Raw genomic sequence first — 27,349 nt, forward strand, 5'->3', positions numbered from 1 at the left:
AGTGACATAAGCGACCCTATTTGTTAGAAAGCTGTGTACTAATCTGACATAGCAAAGCGGTAGTTGGAATTTATGGAGCTTGTAAATGAGTCCAGTATGCCATACTTTGTCAAATGCTTTCTCCAGGTCGAATAGTACTAGGCAGGATGGTTTGGATGTGTTGAAATGATTTGTGATGCGAGTCGTTAGTTTTAATAAATTATCAAGGACACTGTGTTGAGGTCTAAAGCCTGCTTGGTGCGACGGAAGTAAACTGTGTGCTTGTAAGTGCATGTGTATGCGTCGAACAATGATGCGTTCGAATATTTTGCTAAAGGTTGATGTGAGCTGAATAGGTCGATAGTTTGTTGGGTTGGTACTATCTTTGTTTGGTTTTGGGAACATTAGAACCTTTGAAATCTTCCAGTCTGTCGGGTAGTGTCCTGTGCGGAGGATAAAATTGTAGATAATGGCCAGAAAGGACAGCAATGCAAGCGGGGCCTGTTTAATCAATACGTATGTGATATTGTCCAATCCGGGAGCAGTGTTTCTCTTCCTACGCACAGTATTGATAATATCGTCTGTTGTGATAGGGACAGTTAGAGCATTTGTAGGATCAATAGTGTGCGTATTACTGGGTTGCAGTTGCCTGTTATTGGGGTTTGTGACTCTGTCAATTTTGGTCTGGAGGCGGAGATTTGGAGCTAGTTGCGGTGTCGGAGTGAAAGTGTCTTGCAAGGCATTTGCGAAGGCATAAGCTTTTTCAGTGTCTGTGTTTAGAGCTGCGTCCTTGATTGTTATCGGATAAGGAGTACTACTGGATTGTCCAGTGAGCACCTTGAAACGTTTCCAGTATTTTGTGGGATGGCTTTCGTCACTCAATTGGTTGCACGTTTCAATCCATCGACGTTGTTTATAAGCTTTTATATAGTTATGAACTGTACGCAGCCATTGACGGTGTAAGTTAAGGGATTCAGGATTTCTGGTCTGGAGATAGTCCCTGTATGCTCGTCGTGATGCTGTGATTAGGTGAAGATATTGCGGAGGTAGCTTTGGTTTGTAACTATTGAGAGTGGTCGTAGGTATGTTAGTGGTTGCCGCACTGGTAATCTGAGCAGTAAGATGTTCCACCGCCGTATCGAGTTCCTCTGAATTGTTTGGTTCTGGATGCGGGTGAGAAAAAGCATTCTGTAGCTTTTCACTATATGCCTCCCAGTTCGCTTTGTTGTAACACCAGATTTTTCGAGGTTGTATTGTACTGCTCGTATTGCGGTTACCAAGATTTAAGGTAATTTTCACTGGGTCATGGTCACTGCCGATGGAATCCAGCACAGATATGTTCAAGCAGGCACTTAGAGATGTTGATGTTATAACAACGTCAGGGGTAGTGTTACTTATGGGACGTGTGGCTCTGGGCAGTACATGGAATTCTGCTGTAGTGTTTTGGTCCAGAAATTGTAAAAAGTTTGTTTTGTCTTGCATGGTTCGGCTATGATAATTGATGTCCGCTGCTATGATATAATGTTTGCTAAGGGTTTGGATATGTTGAAAGAATTGGTATGGAATAGTCTCCCCTGGTCTTACATAGATGGTAGCAAATGTAACGACCCGGGATGGAAAGTAGATTGTACTAGCAGTATGTTCTGGCAAGTGGAAGTGTGGTGGGAAGGTAACTGTTCGATATGGTAATTTTCTATCTACTCCAATTGCTGTGCCGCCGTTTACTCTTAAGCCCGGCGGGCCATCGTGGCGTAAGATGTTGTATTGTGGAATATGACAGATCATTTTTGGAGCAAGATAGGTTTCGTTTAGCGCAAAGCAGTGAACAGATTCTTCCAAGAGCAGGTGTTGCAATAAAGCTTTTCGTTTAGAAACGGATCGGATATTTAAAAATAGAAAATTATACATATTCCGTACTGCCATATTCAAAACCTTAAACCGCAGTTTCCAAGTGGGATATGTGGAAATGCACGTGAGGACCAGAGTATGTTGCATGGAGTTGCAAGTTGAAAATGGTTTTTGCCGATGCCGTTACTTGGGTTAATATGTGCGTTCTTAAAAATGGGTGCACATTTTGGAGAGTCAGTGTGAAGAAACGTATTAGATCTTCCACTGTTACAGGATGTCGTAGTGAGTTGTCAGGTTCCGTAGCAGTGTCATTGGTGCGCAGGGGGACTGTTAGGTCGGGGTGTTCAGGTATTGCTTCTGGCTTGGCTTTGCATTTGTAGCTGTATGTAGGATGGTTTTCCGTACATGTGACACATTTTGGTGGAGCAGTTTGGTTTTGACATTCTTTGGTTGAATGGGGTCCTGAACAGTATCCGCATTTATCTCGGTTTGGACATGCAGCGGTAGTGTGCTTGTTATATTGTTGGCATTTTTCGCACCGCAATGGAAGAGGTTGTTGAGAACGGGATGGTTCAACTTTGTACCTGCGTCTGTATATGTATGCTCCACTGTGTAGTAGTGTGTCTACAGCATTTTGTGAGTCTGTTAGGACCCGCACCATGTATGTGGGTCCGTTGTTATTGCGAATACGGATACATTTGCGGATTTGTACACCTTCGCATTCCAGTTCCTCAAAGATCTCCTCGTCTGTTAAGACAGGTTCTACACCCCTGATGACTACTGATAGTAGTGGGGATTTATGTGGTGGTGGTGGTTGTTTTTGAGTGGAAGCATTCAGTGTTTGGATGTTTGCTTTGGCTCCATAAATTTCAAAAGAAGCTTTGTTTCTAATTAGTTTTGCAAAGTCTGGATCTGGTGATTTCAATATGATGCCATTACGGGTGAACAGTATTTGTGCAATTTGTGCCCTTGGTACATACTTAGATGTTTGTTGGAACACATGTTTTGCTGTGTTGAATTTGGTGTCGTAATTGGTGAGCAGGAAGTTGTATAAGCTATTATCCTGTTGTTTGGATTTTAGTTGGGTTGCATGAGCTGTATTTCCTGTATCTCGTTTAATTGGTGATCTAGATCGTTGACGTTGAGGTAGAGGTAATCCTTCATAGGAATTGCGACGTCGGTGTTTTGTGGAATAGCTGGACGTTTGCATTGGATCATTGGTACTTCGTGAATCGAGCATCGTCTCGGAGTTTGGACCGTCAGTCCGTTTAGTACCTCCGGTGAAGGTTTTCACCCCTTCTCGCTGTCGTAGCAGCGTTGCAGGAAGACCATGATGCATATCAGAAGACCACAACCGTGAGTTGTTTATATGATCCAATAGAACAAACGCAAATCCTATGGGAAAAGAGGCACAAACTCAAACCAACTGACAACTCAATCCAAAGAAGCGAATCCAAATTCCAAACTAATTGTAGAGCCCAAGACAAAGAAGAGGAAGGATGAAGGTAGTAAGGGAAAACAGTTTCAAAAATATTGCAAGTCGTATGTCTGCTCCACTCAACGTGTTCAACCAAAAAGGATCCTCGCAATCACCTAACCACCGTATAGGCACAATTGGTACCGTTTGTCCGTTCCAGACTTACGGCTTCCACCTGGAATAATTGGCCCACGATGCGTGACACAAGAGAGACCGACTTACGATTACCTATACAATCAGGGCTTCAGTTGTCACCGTTAGGTTTCCACCTTGATTCTCAGGGATTGGGCCTCCCCGGATGCCATGATGTTTTTGCAGTACTTAGCTCCTGATTATATAGTCTGGAATAAAAATATTTATCATGGGAGTTTCACTTGTATTCAACACATTTCATTTTCTGATCTTCCTCACAACTTCAATATTCACACATCTTTCGAAGGATAAAAAAACACATTTTTTCACTAATTACAATCGAAAGTATCCTTATTTGTGTTAGTAAAAGTCATGTTTGTTTTGAATTTGAGTCGCACTGCCATCTAGTGTACGCTGTAGGAAATATAAGGTTTGGTGGTCAGTGCACACACAAATTCAGATTAAACAAAACACTCCGATTTGACGCTTGTGGCGCTCATGGTGGTGATCATCCAAACTAAAGCGTATTCAGTGGAATGTTTTTTGCAACGTTGATGCAACGTTATCACAACGTTGTTCCCCTACATACAACATTCATCATAAATACAACGTTGTGGCAACGTTAGTGTGTTGACTGGGTCTCTTCCTCATCTTCTCCCTCTCTCTCTCTCGATTCTCTATTTCTCTCTCTCTGTAGCTTCCCCATTTCTTTCTCCCCTCTCTCTACTTCTCTTCCCCACCAAATCCTACTCTCTCCCTTCTCTATTTCTGTCTCTCTGTAGTTTCCGTATTTCTTTCTTTCTCCTGTACTGCGTCTTTATTTCTCCAATTCACATTCTCTCTCTTTCTCCGTGTGTGTATGTATTTGTCTCGCTTCTATATTTCTCTTTCCTTACGTTTTCCGCTCACGCTTCTATTCCTTTTTTATTTTCTCTCCGTCTGGCTCTTTAATTCTCTTCCTTTCTACAGCCACTTCCATCTCTTTTTTTATCTGTCTCCCTTCAAACACCTCTTTCTTATGATGACATGTAAACATGATCTAAGTATATGTACTTTAAGGACACAACTTTCCAAATTTGATCCCTACCCAGTCATCTTTGGGAATGTTTTCTGCGGGCGCCCATATATTTCCTCATGAGCGGTACGTGATTGATATTAAGAGTGTTGACGGAATATGAGTTGAGTGATAAATGCATAATTAATTGATTGCGTTGGAGAACACCTGCTACGAACATAGACAAATCCATGAGCTTAACAGGAAGCTTAGTAAAAGAGGAAAATGGATTTAATGGATTTGGAGCCTCAAGAGAAAGTGATATAGCTAAAGTTGAATTGAAATGAAGGATCCAGGGATCCAATCCATCGCCATTTCTTTACTAAAGTTTCATTAATTCATCCACATCGTCTACAGGGCCAGAAACATGCCTGACAAAAAAATCAGATCGGAAAAAGTTAATATTTCAATTAGACATTTGTCAGACAAAACGGTCACCGACATATGGAGTTCATGAACGCAAGAACTACAAAGCTTTTTTGAAAAAATGCAATGATACATGAAAAAGATACAGAAGGTACAGAAAACAAAGGAACGGATTGAACCGTTCCCGCAAAAAAATTAAATCGCCCATTAATAATTTCAGCTAACATTGCTTTTTCCCCAAAGTAAATAACTCTAGAGGGAAGACACACACTGTGTCAACAAATTCAGTTGGTCTTCTCCATTATTTGCGGATCGGTGTTTTTATTGATATCTCTTGTTGATGGACTCCAGAGAGCATAGTAGAATTGATTCCTCCATGGATTCAGAAATATAGATTTCAGAAATACCATAGTCGCCATTTACTAGATCGGTTTAGGTACATCTAACCCAAAAAAAAAATGAAAAATGAAAAAAAATAAACTGCAATGTTTAATATTTCTTTGAACTACCACAAAAATATTACTCTTGCTTTATATTAAAATCAAAGCAAAGAAAGAATATTCAGGTATTCATATAATTAATTCGTATTCCTCGTCAAAGCAAAAGTTTTTGAAAGTAATAAAATGAACAATATCTTTCAGAAATGAATTGTATATGGCAGGGGTGTATGCCGTGGAAATATAAGATTATATAATTCAAGCTACAAAAATAGACAAGTTGGGAAAATGCCAACATGCATGGCGAAGAGGTTAGCACAGCGCGTTACGACGCTAGTGGTTCCGAGTTCGAATCCCGGCCTGGGAATGGGTGTTTTTTGTGAGTGTCCCTTCAAATTCATCATATCATCAATCATCCTCATCGTGACAGAAGTGGAAGAAAGCGACGTAGAATAACCTAGTTCATCAATCAAACGAAAGAAAAACTTAATGTAATTCTAAAATAGGGAATTAATAGTGGGAATATGCCTATCGGGGTTAAATGCCCACCCCCTCTTATCTCGAGCAACGTTAAGGTTATGGCAACTCTGTGACTCTTGTGTGAAAGCGCTCTCCGTGGTGAGACGACGCAGCAGGTTTGGAGCTCATGAGAAGATTCTGAAGCCATTCAGGGTTAATTTCATGAGGTAAGAAGACATTTTTTGAGGTACTAATCTTTTGGACGTTGCTGTATTAACAGTGTGCAATAATATTCCCAAGAGAGAAAGAAACTGAATTATATTTGGTGTAAAGATCAAGAGTCAGGGAAACATATCTGCAGAGTGAAACTGCCGCATTGTGCTCAGAGTTGCCAACGTACTGATTCAATTTTCTGCTTGTAGCTGTGGGGTGATGCCCACAAAAATTAAGTACAATATTCCCATGGGCATTATTATGAGAAAAAAGGGCCACAATGTGACTGGATCCAGTGTATTCGTTGTAGTATGTGGATGCATGAAATATGTACCAAATTCACGTCCATGTGTCCAAAGAGCAGTGCAATTTCTGACAAATGTAAACAGTAAAAGAGGCTATGGTAAATACAAAATAAATGTTGTTAGAAACGCTATGCGTGTCTGTACAAATGATGTTCTGTTTACGAAACAAACGTTAATAATCTTCCAGTTAATGCTATGTATTATTTTTCTTTAAATATGTCAATACAATTGTTTCTTGTATTGGGCATTTTACCCCTAATGGGTTGGCATTTTACCCTGAACAAATTTACGTTCATCTGTTTATTTTTCTATGGATCTTTTGCTATAAGACTTACAGTAATGAAACTTATATGTAACAATAACAAAACATGTAGCTTTCATTTGACATCCTTTTCAGTTCGACACTCCTTCATTTAGCGAAGCTATAAACCGCCCAAAAAAAAAGTTGGGCGTATTCCTTTCATAAATTTCGTTTTATCACTCATCCTCATCTTCACGATTAGTCAAAAGTGGCAGAAAAGAAAAGTAATATAAAGCAAATCAAGCAAGAAAACTTCTACCCCCTCTCCCCAATCTTGATGGAAGAATGTTAGATCCATTTATACATAGAACCAATAACAAAATATTCTAAAATCTCTGTTTTTAGAATGAATCTGTATACTTATTTAAGAATCGAGAATTCATATCCTACAGTATCGAAAGCTCTAATTAAGTCTAAACTCAAGCGGTGTAGAATGAATTGCTTTCTCCATCCACTCTTTGCTGTCGCTAATTTCCTCCAACATATTAAATAATCTCACTTAATAAAACGTTAGAATAGCCGTGTAATGAAGCTATTAAATTTCCACCAGACTCGGAAGTTCGGATTCATTTTTCGTGGAAACAATTTAGTGCGGAAGTTTATCCCGTGAAGCAGCGACTTATTAAAACTAGTCCAAAAATTGACCGGCCATAATTACATTAACGGTATCTTTTTATAATGTCAAAGGGGTAAACCATACTTGGTTTCGCGTAAAATGGTTACGTTGGAAGTGGTTGCACTGTGCAGAGAGGCGTATGAAAGGAGGTTTCGGGTTAGTGACTGCGGTCTTGTTCAAAGGAAGCGAAGGTGAGAGGTTAGAGAGGCGAATAGGCAGGTATAACTTGACAAGTCTAAAAACAAGACGCTGCAAATAGCTGTTGCGCATCTCGCACCACATTTCCCCACTCCATTCTCCGCAGCGACGTTGGTTCGCAGTGTTGCAACCTGAAGGGAGCGGAATAGTCTGAGGATTTTCAACAAAATTTTATTTGCTTTCTCCTGGACTGTTTTCTACCTGTCGGATTAAAGAAATTCAGCTCACCTTTCGCCAACGACTCTTTTACTTCTTTTAAAACTTGGCCTCCCCGATGGTGCAGTGGTAGCGTCGCATCAAGGGGTCCCGGGTTCGATTCCCGGTGGAGGCACATAGTGGTTCGGATCCCACTTTAAACTGTAGGTCCAGTCCCAATTAGCCTTACTGTGCATAAAGTGGACTTAAAACAACAAATCAATACTATCCAATTTTTTTAAACTTGAGAAACCATCCATTTAGATACTCCCGTGGCGGCGCTTGTGGACTCGACAACATTATACATAAGTTTATGTAACTCCTTCTGATTTCGCAAATATGTTGCAACATTGTAAACAATTTCTCTGGCCTGTCCTCTAAGAGGCTTTCCAGAGTAGATTGTGGATTTCGTTGAACCCGACATGATTTGATTTTTGCATTTGAAAAATATTCAGCCAAGAGTAAAGAGCAAGAACATTTCAATGCTTTAAAAAAGAACACAGGCAAGCGTGTTATCAGATTGCCTTCTCGTAGTGATTGTTGTAAGATAAACAAAAGAACCCCCACCCCACTCGGCTTTACAAAAAACCAGGCCACTGCTCGATGTCGCATTCAGAAAATGAAGTCATTCGCCCAGAAGCTTCTCTTAACCTTAACGCGCGTGCGTAATACTACAGTTTACGATCCGCGCACCGCACGCATTTTCAAAGACCGGATTAAATCAAATGAACCACTGATAAACTGATATGAGCCCGCACCGTCAATACACACAGTAAAAATAGTTTGTCATATTTCTTTAGCTTAATTTTTCTGGGTTGGCACCACTCGTACTCTCAAGGCCAGACCAATACGTAGAGAGTGGTGGATAGGAGGACGTAATAGGAAGTGCTCCGCAGCGATCTGCACATATCGGGACTTAACTTGTCAGGCTATAGCATGTGTGTGTGTGTGTTTGGTGAATTTTAGTTAGTTTTAATACCAACATGTGAATTTATGAGTTTCTGCTGTATATAATATAATAATTAAGAACCTCTCGATGCAAGATCATCCAGTGTTAAAAGACTGTGGAAGGAAGTAGAATTCTTGGAGAAAACTCCAGTTAAAAAAAACATTTAGTGGGTTGATATTTTGACCAAATTATGTAGGGGAGACCAGGGCGAGTTGCCCATAGGGGCGAATTGACAAAGTCCATTTTTTTCACACCTGTCAAGAGTTGACAACATTGCAGGTTACTGTGAATATATGTCATCTCTAGAACCAACTCACAACTAAGAAGTTGAGTGTGTTGTTCACAAAGTTTCTAGTGCATGACAAGTAACATCAATTCTTACTTGCGAAGTAAATTTTCTCAACTCTATATTCTTTCTTATACGTTTTCAAAGTAAGTAAGCACATAGTTTATGCTAAGGCTGTCCAGAAGACTATGGTGAATTCTACCGATACTACATTCGTATACTTTGTTAAACTGCAATGTTTAGCAGCGGCATAACCAGAAAGTCCAATATGGCGATCGGGGTGAGTTGTCAATAGGAAGGAAGGGGCTACTTGACATACTGTAGGCCTATTGAAAAAAATTGTTCTTCAATTAATTGTTTCATCAGAAACATCTTAGCATATAGACACATTCTTTGTAATGACATATATTAGATTTGGATTATAGGACAGTATATTGCATTTGTATTTGTGACACACCAATAAGAATAAACACTGGGTAAAAAGTTCAGTAAACACTTTTGAAAACTTTTTTTTAAAGATTGGAACATTTATGTCTCATGTTATACTGTTCATTTGAAAACATTTTTGTAATCCGTAGTTTTTAAGGCAGTATATTGTTTGAAATAAATTATTCCAAGCCATGTATTAGCTAGAATTACTCATATTGCCAACTGACCACGGACATATAGTCAACTCACCCCATATACGGGGTGAATTGACAATACTGACACGCTTCGAAAAAACAAGCAATAACTTTACAAATTTTAGCATCATGGTGTAATAAAAAATCACAGTGGTCAAAGAAACTACAGGTATTGCTCGTAGCATTTCATCAATAGTATATAATACGTTTTAAGAGCTGCAGAAATTTAAACAGAAGAACATGCTCAACTCACTCCGGTCTCCCCTACTGGTTAAGGATGTATGGGAGGGTGCGACAAGTGAGACAGGTTGGGCAAGTGCGTCCACCCTAGCTAAATTGTAGACCACAACAGGAAATGACTCCGCGAGAAGCTAGTTGGTGTTGTGGAAGCTGGAGAGGCTGTGTGTGAAGCAGTTGTAAGCTTCCTTGAAAATTGACGATTTTATAGGTATATATTTATTTTCGGTATTATCTTTATAAGGATTATGGTGTATACATAAGGCTGCATTCCATTTCGTCAATACATTATAACACTTGTAATATATTTATTGCATAATATATCTCTTTATGAACCTCATACTGACATCCGGTGAATGTAGCATTATTAGACTCGCATTCAGGCGTCAAGTAAATGAAACATGTGGGGTGGGGTGAGAGCGTACACCTAGAATCTTAAACGGTTTTATTACCGTCAGGTTAATTTTAACGACAATGTCCCCATGTGTATTTAGCAGTATGCGTGCTAATTTTTTCGTTCTGAGGAATGTCCACTCATTCCTTTTGCCAGTTAATTTTGCTGTCGGAAGGAAACACAGCACATTCCATTAATCTGGACACACGACTTAAGTGATTTAGAACTTTTTTCTGTGAAAGTTATTTGCCAAGTTTCAGTGTACAATTTATGTATCTGGTTGGTCTCATTTGCCCCACCCGGTGTGGCAAGTGAGTCCACATGCAGACTTGATTTGCTTCAATTTTTTAACAGAAGTTTGTGACGGATTACTTTGGGTCACGTAAAATAACGCACACGTAGGACGAAAGGGTGATTACGAGGAATAGTGCGTAGGAAGAGTGTTGGATTTGAGTGAGCGTGTTTGGATAGTGTCTCAATAGAAGCTGTAGCTAGGCGGGTAACAGCTTGAATCCTATTTGTTAACATAGCATGGTGTGATTATGCAAAGACCAATCACAGCCTTAGAGTTGCAATGGGGTGAGTGATACAAAAGGACGAGGACAGTGCAGTTGGGAACAGAAAAGGCGTAACATCAACTTTCTCGGTGAGCAATGATTTCCTCGGTTGGCAGTTGTGCCTTCAGACGTCGCGTTGCGCGTTCCCCACGATTGACAAAACTTTATCCGGGCGTCGAGAAAATACTTTTAAACGCATTAGACGGTAGTTCAAATCCTTAGTAAAGTTAAGCTTGTGAAGAGTTGTTATTGAAACAAATTGTTACTATTATAATCCCACACCACATTCTCTGGCATAAGAAGAAAAGTTGATATTGATTATTGGAAATACCACTGTTTATAGTGTAAAATGTAGTGAATATTGGATTTGGAGGTTTATTTTCAAATACAAGGTAAAAATTAGATATTATTAGTAGTTTATTTCCTTTTGTGTTAATCTTATTTACTAAAAAAATTCAATATGCTGACCAAGGCAGAAATTTATTTTATTATAAAACATAAACTAAACGTAACGTTTCAACCTTCTAGCAAGGTCTTCTTCAGACTCTGTACCAAGTACAAATGAAACAAGGTACAAAACAGGACGATATATATATACAAAAATTACTCCCCTCCAGACTATTAGAAAGTTACATTCTATCGGGTGGCTTTCCCTTGTCAACTTTACTTTCAACTAAAACTGAATGTGGTTGGACTCTCTTTCTCACGCTCTTTTTCCTTCCTTCTTCTTGCTTCTTCTCTCCTCTTTCTCTCTTCTCCTTTCCACTCTTTCTAACACCTTCTTCCATTCTTTATCTTGAGTCCTCCATTCCAGATCAGTGTGTCTTCTTCACCTTTCTTTTCTATTTCCTTGGCCTCTTTCCATTTTCTTACTAGCATTCTCTTCTCCCTTCCTATCTGCTTAGCCTCATCCCACTCTATGTCATGTCCTGTTTCTCTCGTGTGTTTAAATATCGCATTTCACTCTCTCTTAAGTTGTACAACATCCCTATGTTGTTTCAACCTGCCTTTCAGCCTCTTTTTCGTTTCTCCTATGTACACACTCTGACATTCTTTACATTTCACTTCGTAGATAATCCCTTCCTCTTCCTCTTCTCTGACTTTTTTTCTTGTTTGCATTCTTCGCTATTCTTAAGATGCTTCTCCCCCCCTTCCTGTAAGTTTTAATGCCCGCTTTCCTAAGCACTTTGCATATCTTTTCTATGGTCTTCCCCATACTCTTTATTCCAAACCTCCTCTCATTTTCTTTCTCTTCCTCTTTTTCTTTCTCTTCCAATTCTCCCCTGCCACTTTTCTTCCTTCTTCTGTTTATGTCCAGTCTATCCTCCTCCTCATAGCCATTCTTTTCCAGCTGTTTCCATATGCTATTTATTTTGCCTTCTTTTTCACCTTCTTTTGTGCATATTTTCTTGATTCTGTCCTCCACATTCTTTATAAAATTTATTTTTGTCACCTCACTTACATCACTTCTTTTGTGGCAGAATACCCCTGCTGCACACTTCTTCTGATGCCAAGCGGTTTCAATTTCTTATCCTATCTTATTTACTGTTCACTAATTAGCTAACTTAAGACTTGCGAGTGACTGGTCGGTCTGGTGCCATAAACCCAGACCTCGCAAGTCGTGTCAGGTTACTACAATCAAAGCATTAGTAAAATTCGAAAGTAAGTAAACAACCACACAATAAAAACGGCTGTAAGTTAATTATTTTTGTTTGTATTTGAACTAGATTAAAATGTTCATAACTATTCTACGTGTATCCTGGTTAAAGTTTGTTTCTTCTCAAATAAATAATGTGCACACTATGATTTTTTTTCTTAAGGGGTCTCACTTGTCCCACTCTCCCCACGCTGTACTGTACATTTACTGAACTATCACAAACCGAAGAGATAAAACTGTGGTTATCTCCAGTATGAATTCAAAAACCCAATTCAATTCATACACAACCACTTGGTCCAATTTCCTTCTAAATATTAACCCGTTGTACAACAGTCCTTGAGAGGCAGACCGACTACCGGCCTCACTCCCACATGGCTCAGCAGAGGTGGGCGATCATCCAATCAGTTTCGGGGTGACGTGTGGACAGCACGACGAACCCCCAAGTCGTTAGATTGATTTGGTTTATTCTATATCGCATTTCTGCTACTTTTGGCTAATCATGAGGATAGGTGATGACATGAAGAAATTCATGGAGTGACACTCAAAAGTATCACCCATGTCCAGACCTGGATCCGAATCCGGGTCCCAGTCGTTAGTTGACCGGGTTCCGCTTCTCATTCGTAGGTCCCCAATTTCCTCACGGCCACCAGTTCCATACACTGGCCGAAACCTCAGGAGTAAGTTGTTAGCTTCTTTTCCTTACTATTTTGTATGTTTCGCGTAGCTTTTTCTACCTTTTTTGTTAATCGCGACGATGAGGATCAGTAATGAAGTTATTCATGGGACTTACACAATGATACATCCACAATTTACCCAAGATTCCAACTAAGAGCATAGTAGTGCATTTCGCTGACCACTCCACCAAGGATAACGGCGCAACAATTTTGGAAAACATTTGTTGATATTGTGAAGCCCCCTCCTGTCTTAGCCCCCCCACCTAATTACTTGCAGAGGATCAATTTCCTCTGTTCTTCAATTTGATGTCAAGGCAGGAGCGCCTTGAACTGAAGGGTCACGAAAATCCTACACGCACAGGGCGTTGGATTTTTCCAGAAAACTTCTGCAAACGTTGTTCAAATAGTGCGGTTCGCTCTGAAACTGTAGATCGTTGTGTGCATAAAGCACGGGTCAGGCGTCTAGTACCCTCTGCAATGGTGGTACCATATGGGGCTTTCCTGATGATATTTACTCAGCAAAAATTCCCGGCGAAATTGCTGGTTTGGATGAAGACTGCAATTAGGTTCCTGCTTTGCGCTGAGTGGTACGTACAATCATAAGATCACGTTACACCAAGAGTACAGGATGTCTATGGAGTTCGTTTCATCAGGAGTACAGGATGTCTATTGGGTTCAAGAGTGCAAATTTCTGTGGAGTATCATACAGGCTCAGATGAAGGCACAAAAGAGGATTAGGTGCGACCAAATAACTCACTATATGCGCAGAGTTCCAGAAGAAGAAGAGAGGGTCTCCCAGATGGCCTTGTGGTAATGTCGCTTTGTAATCAAGAACCCCCAGTTTCGATACCCGGTGGAGGGACATAATTGTTCGCATTCTACTTTAAACTGTAGGTCCAGTACCGAATTAGCCTTTCTGTACAAAAGTAGACTTTTAAGACACTCAAAAAAGTCACTCCTTGCACCCCAAGAAACTGTCACTAAAGGGTAACTAAGAAGGACCTCGACTAAGGGAGGATTTATAGGCATTAAAATGACTAACATAAGCACTATAAATTACGAAAATAGGCACTTAATAAGGTACTATACAGCACAATAGTGCTCTCCCCCCACTAAGTTAAAAAGAGACTTAACTACATTTCAGAAATGTCGAAAACTTACCAAAATTAGTTCGGTCGTATTCTACATCCAAAATCGAAACGAATTTTTATCATTCTCTCAACAATTCCTCAAAAGGAGTTGAGAATGTTTTAGCTTAAAAAGAAAAGGCAGAGAATATGAACTTATTGTTTCAATTTTCGATGCCAGTTGCAGACTTTTCAATTTGTAGGGGAAAGGTTAACCAAAGCCAAAACGCAATTCATATATACACCTTTTCTTAAAGTTGCAATGGATTTGATTGTATGGAAAGTTTCTTTCGTTTTTTGCTCAAGAATTCTGTATCAAAATCAATTTATGGAAATAATGTGGCGAACATAATCAAGTTTAGCAAAAGTTATCAGAACTGCAAGTTATTTAAGTTCACTAAAGTAGGATAGTATGCTTCTCTTTTTTCAGTCGCAATTTAACTTCAAAATATCCACTAGAAGCAACACTCAAATAAATAAATTGAACCTCACTTGCTTCTTCTTTCTTTAAATAAAAGCATCCTCCTTTATAAATCAATATAGCTTCATTGTATAACTTGTAACACATTACAAACCACGTTAACAATCTTAATTACATTTTGAATAGCTAATTTGTTTCACACATCTATTCAACAAATTATGATAAAACCTTAACACTGTGAATTCGTCCAAAGACTTGTAAGTTATTGTGTTCTTCCATATTTTAAAATACGAACATAAAAGTTTCTCACATAGTATATTGTGATGCACGGCTGCGGCTGTAGCTCGATAGACGCGCCGGTAGAGCATGGATTCTGAGCGAAATGTCGCTGGAGTTGAAATAAATTTTGATATGCTCGTCTACCTCACCAAGTCGCCAGCCAATGCCCACGAGCTCTGCATTAGAAGAGGGTGATGCATTGGAGAAAAGCAAATAGTCGACTTTATACATATATTATATAGACACACGAAAATACTCTACAGATCCTATTACACAAGATATATATACAAACATAAAGCAACCATCTACGTTGGCCAACGTACCCCAACACATTCCCCCCTGGGCCCAAAATAGTGTTGCGCGCTATCACTCACAAATCACTGTTGTGGGGGTGGTGGCCACAATCCTACCTTGTCCGGCCGACGTATGTATGTCGTCCTCCGTCCAGCGCTGGTCCGTGTGCAGGGTCACAGGGTCACGGTGGGGTCCTCGGGTCGAGTCCCGACAGCGTGGGGAAGGAAGCTCGGGCAACGACACTACGACTGCGGTCAGTGCGCGAGGTTACACTTCCGTACGGTGTCACGGTCCACGGTCACTCCATCACATACGTAACCGACATACGTTACATCAGACAAGTGATATCACCCGGAACTACTTGAAGGCAACTTCGCGGTAGTACATTAAGTGTCCAGAAACTCACTTCTCTATCTCACCGCGGTTCTAAGTCAACTGTCTCCTCTCTCTCAAAAATTGTCCTCCTCCGGTCCCCTTCGATTCCAGGGTTTCCACAGATTTTGGCGTCATCCCCTCCTTTGGAATGACCACCGAATCTAAATGGGAACCAATAGACACACTTGGACCCGTGGTACTGCTGGAAGCGGCCCTGGGGCTGTTGCTCGTGGGGCCCCAAAGATGTCCTTACCGTCCGGTGCTGCCGTCTAGGGACTCCTCCACGCAAACACGCACACACCGATGAACAAAATCTTCATCCCCACTATTCCATTTGCATGTCTTGGGCAGTTATATTAATTAACCCCCAAATGTACTGTTTCATTGAACATAAACGTTCACCCTTTATCAATAAAATAATACACACATCTTAATACAATATCAAAGTCCCCCCTTTAATAACAAATACATGGTTCTCATTTACAAGCTGAACTACCCCTAAACACAATATTAATATTCTTACACTGAACTCATGCCGATTGTGATTGAAGGAACGTTTTCAACACGGAATATAAGTATAATTTAGATATGTAGATGGTGAATTTCTAGGGGGGGTTTGCGATCGCTGCTGTGGGCAAGCGAAACGTGGTTGGCAACACTGGCATGGCACCTTTCGGCAAAAAAACAGACCCCTCCTTGGACGCAAGTGCGGAAAGCAATGAATCAAGGCTTCCCTATACATTTCTGGACAGGAGAAGCGGCAAAACGATGCCCACCGGCGCTTAGGCTCAAGGAGAGATCAGGCGTCGGTCCTACGTTGCGACATGTCGTCGGTAACGAAGGACTTAGCCTCCTTTATTAATACAAAAAACAGAATTTGGTTGAAGACCGGGAGAGGCTAGCGCATGATTGGGGTGGAATAACGGTGCATGCCGATATTTAGAAAGAATTCCCCCCGTACCCGTGAAATTGGGAGAAGTGGATTTCGCAATAAAAAGTATTCCTGTAGTCGAACAAGGGTGCCGAAGAACGCGTTCCTCAACCGGCAGAGAGAGCGAGCAACGAGGCAGGCCAATGTAAAATATATCTATACACACACACTAAAAAATTTGTATTTACATAAATCAGGAAAAAGCTGTACATTACAATATGTTACAGAGAAAAGTTAAAATAAACTTAAGTTGTGCAATAGAATGACTTATTGAAACGGAACTACTTCCGAGAACTTAAGAATATGTAAGAAATTTCGTTCTTAGCGGTTGAGGGTAGAATGAGAATGTCTGTCTTAAATTGAACAGTTTCTTCAGCTAGAGAGTTTTCTTTACAACAAATGCTTTGCTTTTTTTTAAACATGCAGCAAGGATGATAGTATTGGATGCAATCCTGTATCTATAGAAATAGTGTTTCCATATTAGCCAATTTGACTCTAGGTCTGGTAATTTGACATGATTTTAACGACTTCGTTTGCTTTTGTCTTTACAAACACTTATCAGTACTGGTATTAAACCATCGGTGACAGAGTGATTGCCACAGCGTGCTACGACACCAGGGATTCCTAATTCGAATTCCGGGCATAAGTGTTCTTTGTGAGTGTCCCTTCTTCAGTATCATCACTCATCCTTATTTTCGCGATTACCCAAAAGTGGCAGAAAGGTGATGTAAAATGCACCAAATCAATGAAACAGTTAATAAAATACCCTCTACTATCTCATAGATTTCAAATAATTATCCTTTTCTTGTCCTAGAATACTTCTACTAGATATCAAAGCATTTGCTATCCATGAGCGAAGGCCTCGTTTGACACCTATTGTTCCTAAAACCTAATTACGAATTTTTCAATGCCAAATAGAGAAGTACTTAAGAATTATGGAAGCTACTGATGATTTTTTTTTATAATATTTCTCAAGCTTTATTATGAGAAAGGGTTATGTCGTGTCTTATTTATTTCCTAAACAAAGATTTTGCTTAATGTTTTCGTTTCCTATGATCTTATGCTATTCGGGATTTCTTGAGAACATATATCCGTATCTAACTTCAACATTGTTACGCAACAATGGAATCGAATTCATTGTTCAATCCGTATTGTTTTCTGTCAATTCTTTGTTTATATAGGCTTTTAAGTATGAACCCTTATTGTTCATAAACATCATAGTTATCTCCAGAATGGTTATTATAAGACTACCTTGTTAGTTTAAAGTTTCAACAATGAGAAAACAAGAGGAGTAACAATAAAGTTCCTTATTGTTATGCAACAAAGAAAAAACTCAAAGTATATGTTTACTTTTCATTATTTTCACAATATGTTTACTCTCCCCTCATTGTGCGAGTCAATATCTCCAGCTTTGCTTTTTCTCTGCCCCCCCCCCCCCCCAACCTTCCCTCAAGAAGGAAGCAGGATATTGAATATTACAAAGGAAAGACCGAAGGTAAAGAAGAAGCCTTCTAATATGAGTAGAAAGGATAGGGAAGCAAATGTTCTCAAAAGCTGGTAAGGCGTACTCTTTTTAACTTCCCTTGCGCTCGGTTGGGTTGCTGCAAAAAGAAATTTGATTGCCACGAGGGGATTGGTTGTTTTGTTCTTGTTTACGTCTGTCCAGAAATGATGATGTCGTTGCTTTTCTTTGTCTGGAACGATTGTTTCCTCCATGTTTGTCAGTCCAGAAATGATGATGGCATTGTTTTTGTTTGCCTGGAACGATTGATTGATTGTTTACTTCTTGTTTACGTCAGTTCAGAAATGGTGTAATTGCTTTGATTGCCTGGAACGATTGATTGATTGTTTACGTCAGTTCAGAAATGATGTAATTGCTTTTGTTTACCTAGAACGACTGATTGATTGTTTCCTTCTTGTTTACGTCAGTCCAGAAATGATGATGTTATTGCTTTTGTTTGTCTGGAACGATTGATTTATTGTTTACGTTAGTCAAGAAATGATGTCAATGCTTTTGTTTGTCTGGAATGATTGATTGATTGTTTCCTTCTTGTTTACGTCAGTCCACAAATGATGTGCCTGGAATGGTTGATTGATTGATTATTTACGTCAGTCCAGAAATGATGTAATTTCTTTTGTTTACCTGGAACGATTGATTGATTGTTTCCTTTACGTCAATTCAGAAATGATGTCATTGCTTTTGTTTGTCTGGATCGATTGATTGATTGTTCCCTTCTTGTTTACGTCAGTTTAGAAATGATGTCATTGCTTTTGTTTGTCTGGATCGATTGATTGATTGTTTACTTCTTGTTTACGTCAGTTCAGAAATGATGTCATTGCTTTTGCTTGTCTGGAACGATTGTTTGAATTAAAATTTTTGTGTGCGTCCACACATCAGGTCATTTTGTACCCTTCAATGAATGCGGGAAAAACCCTTACCTCAAATGTAAAAATATAAAAAAGGGGTGTAAAAAGCCACTCAAGAAAGGTTTAATAATGCAGGTTGTAAATGAACCTGCATTGGGCAAACACAACACATTAAAAACTGTAAGGACAGTTTAAAAACTACCTCAGAGACAGTAGAACAGACCGGCTCTTCTCAAAAATTTTACAACGTTGGGTAAAACACTGACAACGTCACCCAACATGGATGACAAGTCCTTGGGGAGGTTAAAACTCAGTCTGAGGTAATTAAAAGCAACACATTCGAGTAGAATGTGTCGAACACTTACAACAACGTTGCAAGTACAGTACAAGGGAGGGTCCTCGACTATAGCCTTGACTTTGAAGATATATTACGGTTTCTACCAGTCTACTTGTTTTTGTTCTCATATCTTTCTTCAGTATCAGTAGCGTACACAGGGTTTTATTTCGGGGGGCTGGAATTGTAGAGATGGATATTATATAGCTGCGGTCTCTGAGACGCAATACAAAATAAGACATTTCATAATTACCATGTTTAATCTTTGTTCCAAAAATGATTCAAAAACAAAAATGGTAATCCGGGTCATTTCAGGGGGGGTTCAGTTACACTGTTTGTCCCGAGTAATTTATTGCTTCCATTTGAAAATTTTGAATTTTTCAATTTCTAGTCGGGTTGTAGCCCCATCAGCCCCTCCCTGCGTACGCCAGTGACTGTACATGTAATGGCGGTCTTACACGCATCATCTTACCGCTCGGCTTTCTGGGTAGGAAGTTCTGGTCAACCGTTACGGCTGACGTTGGCAAGACAGTTGAGTGGCGCATGCGCAGTACAATCTGAAGGTTTTTGTTTCTTTAAATATACATCGCCTGCATTTCGAAACTTAAGGCTAAACACCCTATACCCAGTCTCGGTTATCTCTGCGAACGAGAACAAGTCTCTGCGCAAGTAGTGAAGCGAGGCGGCTCCAGTGACACGAGAGGGAACGGTATTGCGTGAAGCGAAGGATGTGTGGGGAGCGACAGCAGTTACCAGCCTTCGAGTAACGTGTACTGCTTCGCTCTACCCACTCGATTCCCCCTCTTCTCTGCTGCTATGCGCGGCCTTGCTTCAGAAATAAGGGGACAGGGTATAGTTGGCGCTTGACTGGCTAGCTGGCTGGAAATTATAGCTTCCAGGCTCCTACAGACTAGTTTTGGCGACTAAGCCGTGTTGTAATTGCAATTTGAGTCTCTGTGTAACAGCCAATCAGAGCGAAAGTTTGGTCATGTAAAGATAATCTGCGAGTTTGGCGAGGAAAGTTGTTTTTATCTGCGCTTTCTGATTGTTGATTGTTTTGTTATGGCTGAAAGAAGTAATAGGATCGGCCACACGGACTGATTAGCCTGCGGATGCTGAACGTCTGCCTCATTCCGTAAGCATCGCCCATAGCGGACCGGAACGAAGACTGGGCTGACTGCTATTTCTATTGCGTCTTATGGCATCGTCCACACGAGCGGAACGTCTGCTGGGCTGAATGATCACGTCACGCGCTTTGTGCATTGTTTCACGCCACGTGGTGCCGAGTTCTAGCGTTGTGTTTCTGATAAACATTGTTTTTGCAAGTAAAGATGGGTGATCTAGATATAGATAAATTAGACACGGAAGTGTTTATTATGGAAGTGGAAAAGAGGCCATGTATTTGGGATATTCGGTGTGAGGAATATAAAGACAGAAACAGAAAAGATTCGGCGTGGAATGAAATTTTCTGTACTTTGTTACCAAACTTCGCAGAGCTTTCAGTAGTTGTAGTACAACGAACCACTCATCTTTGGTTCATTCACAAGTACATGCTTCCCGTCTATTGCTCCTATGCAGTGTGGAAAATTAGTATGATTTTCGAAGCCGTTTGCAATATTCCTCTACATCTCTTCCGTTAATTGAGATGAGGAGTGTCCCATATTACACGACAAACTGTTCTGACAACGTCACCGGCCGTAGATTTGCCAATTCTATAGGTATAGTGCAGCTCAATAAGGTAGCAACCAGTTTCGGTCCAGGAACCTTTTTCCCCCGAATCAATTTTAATACGGTCCACGAACCTTTTTTCAGCTTTCAGATGCAGAGAGGAAATCTGTTTGTTGGTAAGTCATGACTCGTGTACGAGAGCTTATTCATAACACACGGCATGCAAACACATTAATCCGGATGAGCAATTGAAAAAAAAGGTTACTAGTAAATATCTCGAAATACACCGACATAAAATCCTTCCCGTCTCCCAAAAAAGGGAGCATTCATTCCTCCCGTGTGGACCGGGTGTAAGGCTGAATCACACGGAACTGGATTTCCAATAGAAATGTCCTACTTCGCCTATGTTAATTCCACGTGCACGGTGCTTCTGTGGCCGTGTTACAAACTTGCATGGGTGATGGAAGGGAAAAGACGCAACAAAATGAGATAGGGAACCCTGGTCCGGAAGGCAACCACGCACAACGTGGAGGGGAACCATAAAAGAAAGGGAAAATAATACACCGCGCCAGTGTTGCCACATTAAGGGAAATTTACCTTTTTGGAAAAGGGAATTTAGATTAAAAATATCACAATTTCAGGGAAATTTTAAGACTTCTGACTCTACATTATTACAGTTTATTCTACGTTGCTTTTCTGTATCTTTGAATAATTGTAACGATAACAATTAACGATTTAATGGATTCCTGACCATGATTTTAACCTGGGACATCTCACCAGAAAGCGATGAAGCTGACTTGTTGTTGTTGTTGTTGTTATTATTATTATTATTTTATTTCTTTAGGTGAAGGGAAAAAATAGTCCAAAAAGGGGAATTTTGCCCCTTGGAAAAGGGAAATTGTGCCCTCAGATTGTGGCAACACTGCACCGCGCAGAAGACGTACGTCAAACTTGACGTGTGTAGTCTAAAAGCACGAGTATCGTGGCTGCAATCAGTGAAATGGAGCAGCTGCACCGTTACCATCGACAGCGTGTCCATGCCTTGGGTCGAGCTGATTTCGCACCCCGCGTCGTGTGTGCGTGAATGATTACTGCAGCGCTGTGTGGTCGATCCCCAGTTCCATGCCTGTGCGCTTTTCACTGATGAGGCCTGTTTCACGAGAAACGGGATACTGAATAGTCGCAATAGCCATGTATGAGCCGATGAAAATCCCCGTGCCACAATCGTGAAGGGTGATCAAGGCAGATTTGATGTAAACTTGTGGGCGGGCATTGTCGGCCAACATTTAATAGGTACCGCCACGATTAACTTTAGCAGTGTACACTGTGCTTCAGAGAGACATATTCCCCGAGTTATGGGAGCATGTCCCACTTCTCGTTCGTCAACGCATGTGGCTTCAGCATGATGGAGCCCCAGCCCACTTCGTAGCTGGTGCTCATGATATTCTGACGCAGACCTTCCCTCAGCGGTGGATAGGGAGAGGCGGACCTGTTGCTTGGCCTGCCCGTTCACCTGATCTGACCCCACTGATTTTTGTGTGGGGTCATGTCAAAAGCGTTGTCTACGAGACACCTGTGAGTAATATAGAGGAACTCTTGGCAAGAATCCTTGTAGCCTGTGATCTGGTCCGAACGAACCCTGGGATATTAAAGCGGATGCGACAGAGCTTATTGCGGCGCTCTCGTGCCTGTATCGAGGCAGGGGGGCGTCACTTTGAACAACAGCTGTAATGATGACTGCAGTTACTACGCATTAAAGACCCAACAGTGATTCTTCTGTGTTTGTTTTCCACTTCGCCAGACATATTTTATAGTTCCCCTCCTCGTTGTGCGTGGTTGCCTGCCCTTCGAGGGTTTTGGCTTGTAACTTTTGTCTGGGGCATTTCCGTACCAGTGTTCTCTATCTAATTTTCTTTCGTTTGTTCGCTTCCATCATCCATGCAAGTCTGTAACACGGTCACAGAAGTACCCTTTGTGATTATGAACTCATTTCTCAGATTTTTACGCCTCCACGATGGCATAGTGATAACGTCGTCGCATTGTAATCAATGGGTCCCGGGTTAGGCACCAAGTGGAGGCACATGGATTCCATTTCAAAATTGTAATGGTCGGATTGACCATTACTGGTTTTGGTATATTGTATTAATTAATTGCTGGCCAGCTACAATGTGTAGGGTTAAGTAATATGCTTCCATGAGTATACTTTTATGTTATTATTGCATGTAAGTGTATCTGCTTATTGGATTGTGCTTTTCTGGATATTAGATTCCCCTGTTTCTTATCTCCCCTGTTGGGGGAGCTAGCTGTCTTTCAAGAGACCGTTACAGTGGAATTTTCCAACGCTACGGGGTCTACGTCCATGGACGTTTAACCCGACTATAAAAAAGGCCAGTGGGCTTTTGGGCCATTGATCGTCGAAAGAGGAACGTCTCCTCAAGTTTAGTCCACTTATGGTAGCTACACTGGATATAATAATGTAGCATTTGGTGTAAGCCAACCCATGTAGCTATCCCAAATCCCCTTTTTAGAAAAAGCTTTGAATATGTGGATATTTCCGTATTGAATAATTGATGCCCAAAAGAAAGAGTAAAGGCGTTAGGAAACGCATTGTAATAAACGGAATATCGTTTAAGCTGAGGGTAGGCCCGCAGAGATAGTTATGCTAACTCTGCGGTAAAGGAAGTGCCAATGGTGTAAGCCATAGGTGCGCAATTATGTTGATTTAGAGTTTTGTTAATTTGGTCTATGCAAGACACACATGGAAACGCTATGTAAATATGTATACAATATATAACAACGTATAATAATCCAATATATCCTACTAGAAATGTTATGATTCCAAGAACTACGGTACTATCCATTTAAAACCAGTTGTATATTCACTTGCTGTACATGTGTAAACGAACCAAGGACTAAAAAATATAAATTGTTATGTGAACCCCCCCCCCCTTTCGTAATCCCGGGGGTAATATAATCAGCTCGCTTGGCACCCAGGGTGAGGTGAAAGGAGAGATTGAGGGATTAAAGTAGGAAGTAATCCAGAGGGCCGGATTGAGACGAGGGATAGGGGGGCCTAACTTTCACAAAAGACATCGTGATTCATGTCTTGATTAGTCCCTCTGTGCTTAAAGGTGACTTACAAACTCAGAATCATATTTATAAAAAATGACAACTTACCTTTGGATGGTCTTTCACGGGAACGACAACCCTGACTGTCACTTTGATTGGCTTGTCCCTTGTGATGTCCACCATTCTCCTTTCTTCTCTGTTTCTTCCCCCGCCATTCATACTCTTCTCCATGCTTTCTGCTGGAAATATATGGAAAGAAAGAATGATGTTTTACAAGGAAGAGATCAATATTCAATACTACTATTATATTATTCGTGCTGTGAACAGCCGTCCGACAGACACAGTACCTTGTTTAAGTTCAGTCATGGACACTTCTTGCTCGTAACAATAGGATTGCTACAATCCAAAAGTGCTCGTTACTGTACAATCAGTACTACCGAGATCTTAAACACATGAAATCGTGTATACACATGTAAAAATAGACCGTATTTTTCCCTTCTGGAGAGTTAAGAATTTGATTTGAATTGTAATTTGTAAATCTATTATTTCCTTAGTGGCCCATGATAACTTATTTCCTGAATAACCCTCGTATATAATTGCATTCCAGCCACGTACGTCAAACAACTGTCACGGTATATAAAATAAATTATTGATATGAGGGTAAATTTCCACTTTGACAGATAAATTAATAAAGTTTGTTTATTATAAACATTTTTTAACATCTGGAACCCTTCACTTATACACTGGGAATGAAAAGAAATAAAATAATATTGAAAATACCTATAGCATTCACTGACAAGATATATGGTAAATTCAGTATTTTCTGCTTATTTCTTTCCACTTTCAAATCATCGTATTCTTCATTGTGACTATCTAGTCCACATGTACAGTCAGCATCAATAAAAATGTAGCACCTATGTCTTGAAATACTGGCTTCACTGAGTTATGTGTGTTGCAAAACTGTACGGGTATTGAAATTCTCTTGTAGTCGTAAAGTTAGGACATACAAGTTGCAGAGAAGCGACTATTTGAGGATTTAAGTGTCCCATTTGTTTATTGCTGTCCTGGAAGTAAAAAATATTTATCTCCGTACCGATATCTTACAATATTCTACAATAAATTGTGATTGTAGTCTTGCACACACTTATAGCCGACCCTGGTAATACGACCTGTACGCAGTTCTCACTCGAGACTCGCACCGCAAAGCCTCGCACGCCGCTTGATTACCGGAAAGGCTCGCCGACCAACCAAATTCCAAGGAGGTAACTAAAGTGGGTTCTCACATAACACATATTCCCAAGGCCTAACCTTGTTTCATTACAACAATGTTGATCGGGCCTTCTGCATTATACATCTTCGTCCAGGACAGCGTTGCCATGGTTACAAGACGAAGTTGTCCCCTTCAGGCCTTGGCTGATGAGCCACACTATGGTTTCCAAGTTGCAGGCGCTGGGTTGCGACAATTCCCCAAGCGGTGGCGCTAGTGTCAACGTCCAACACTTCGGCAAGAGTTTGGAAGTTCGTTAAACAAGAGGGCGGGTCGCATATCCACGCTGACCGCCTGGAATGTGTGTTTCGGGAGTATAGGGGAATTCTGGTCCTTGTCGGGAATTCATTTTCCTTACGGCCTCCGTGGCGTAGCGGTTAGCGTGGTATTTATTAATCACTCGTATTACGGAGTTTAACACCTCTCTTGGTAGATGCTAGGTCAGTAAACCTCGCCGATGACGCTGGTGTCCCGGATTCGATCACCAATAAAGGTTGCTTCCTGGATGGCATGGTGGCAATGTCGTCCCCTTGTAATCAATACTCAGCGCGATGTGCTAACCACTGAAAGGAAGTAATAATTATTTTCCCACAATTGACGCATGCGTCACTTCAGATCCAAGAAATGTAATATAAGCTTAGTTGAGAGCTCTTGTGTAAAATAAATACTTCTCCTATATGAAGAAATTAGAATGTAGAAATGCTCATTAATGTCGTCGCAGAGCAAGCTGTCCTTTTTCCCTACAATTGACGCATGCGCAGTATGCACCGCATGCATTCAGGAGACGCCTCTGGTCAGACACCGGTATCATTATCGTAATAGTACTTGGAGATGAATACAGTATCTAAACTTCTTCAACCACGGTTCATCAACAGACTGCCGTTCGGATGTAGAGGATGCTTGTAATCTTCAGGATATATGTTGAGTGTCCTGTCGCTGTTAAGAACGACTGACAAGCTGATGCTTTCGTAGTTGTATAGAAAAAGGGGGGAGACGGTAACGTTAGGTAATTTTGAACGCTTCAAACCCCCTCTTCAGTCGAAGCAGATAATTTCAACTTCTACCTTACAGCTAATTGAAACGGACGTTCCAGCAGGGTTCCAAAAAAGGTAAAAAAAAAAGTAACTGGAGTGACATTCGCTGAGCTTCGAATTTCACCAGGTTGAGCTTGAATAAACTCAACATGACGGAAACGTACCTACTCCTCATTTCGCAAACATTGCTCTCGTATGTAGATGTGTGCGTTACCCCTTTGCGATCCCTTTGAAATTGTTCGGCTTAAAATGTAATTACTGCTGCATCCCAAAGCAAGCATGAGTGTGTACATGTGTATATTGCGTTCTCTCCTTGCAGAAATTCCTGTGCTTCTTCTGGTTGCATGACCTCACAGAAGGACGAAACAGCAGCCTCTCTGCTAAGTCTTTATGTCAATGTTGACTTGTCATTTCTTTATATGTTTCCACCCCTGCCGTCTTTTTCTTGGAAGCATCTCGGAGTCGGTTCTCTACATCTGACGGGAACATCAAAGTAGAGAATTTCCCAAGACGCAGTGGTACCCAAAGCGGGCGCCTAGAGATATTCCAATGTTTTCACTGAAATGATATAAATGTTCCAAATATGTGCTTATTTAGTACTTTTTACATGTAAAGTGTTTCTCAATTAGAAATATGTGCTTATTTTTAAACTTAAGGCAAGCAATTTAACGACACTAATTGAGCGTTGCAAGTTTTAGATAGGCCTACATTGTGACTTGGGCGCCGCTGACGCCAGGGGTCCCGGGTTCGAATCCTGGCCTGGGTATGGATGTTTGTGAGTGTCCATTCATCAATTTCATCATATCATCACTCATCCTCATCTTCGTAAAATTAGCCAAAAGTGGCATAAGAAGCGAAGTTAAATATAGCAATTCAATCAATCAATCAATCAATTGGGCGCCGCGGAAGAAAATTGAAATACTAAGGCCGCCGTGAAACGAAAAAGAGGAGATTCTCCATGAATGCTGATTGGCTGACGCCACTGCTTTCTTATGAAAGGTCCTATATTCCTTTTCCGGAATGTCTGGAGTAAGAGAACGCGAACGCGTCCTGCGCGCACGTTGCGGTGTGTGCCTCGTCCAATGAACGCGCGGAGGGGCGACTCGACTGGTCATTCGCGGTCCAGTAGTTCTGTGGGAATTCTGCATTCAGGAGAGCGTTGCATAGTGTGGCCCCGCCCACAAGCTTTCGCCTCTGCGCGTCGCTACTCCAGACATTCCGGAAAA

The 27,349-nt window shown here is 40.8% G+C and overlaps 1 protein-coding gene across 1 annotated transcript in view; it reads right to left on the reverse strand.

The window, feature by feature from the left end:
- LOC145980240 (KH domain-containing, RNA-binding, signal transduction-associated protein 2-like) overlaps positions 1-24,053 on the reverse strand; it is a 357,457-nt gene extending 333,404 nt beyond the window's left edge. The window contains exon 1 of the mRNA XM_083113253.1: positions 23,931-24,053. Within this exon, the coding sequence (XP_082969379.1) occupies positions 23,931-24,053 (123 nt within the window). The remainder of the gene's footprint in view (positions 1-23,930) is intronic.
- Positions 24,054-27,349: the final 3,296 nt, after the last annotated feature.

This window comes from Lepisma saccharinum, chromosome 27, assembly GCF_977018435.1.
Source record: "Lepisma saccharinum chromosome 27, izLepSacc3.1, whole genome shotgun sequence".
Taxonomy (NCBI): Eukaryota; Metazoa; Arthropoda; class Insecta; order Zygentoma; family Lepismatidae; genus Lepisma; species Lepisma saccharinum.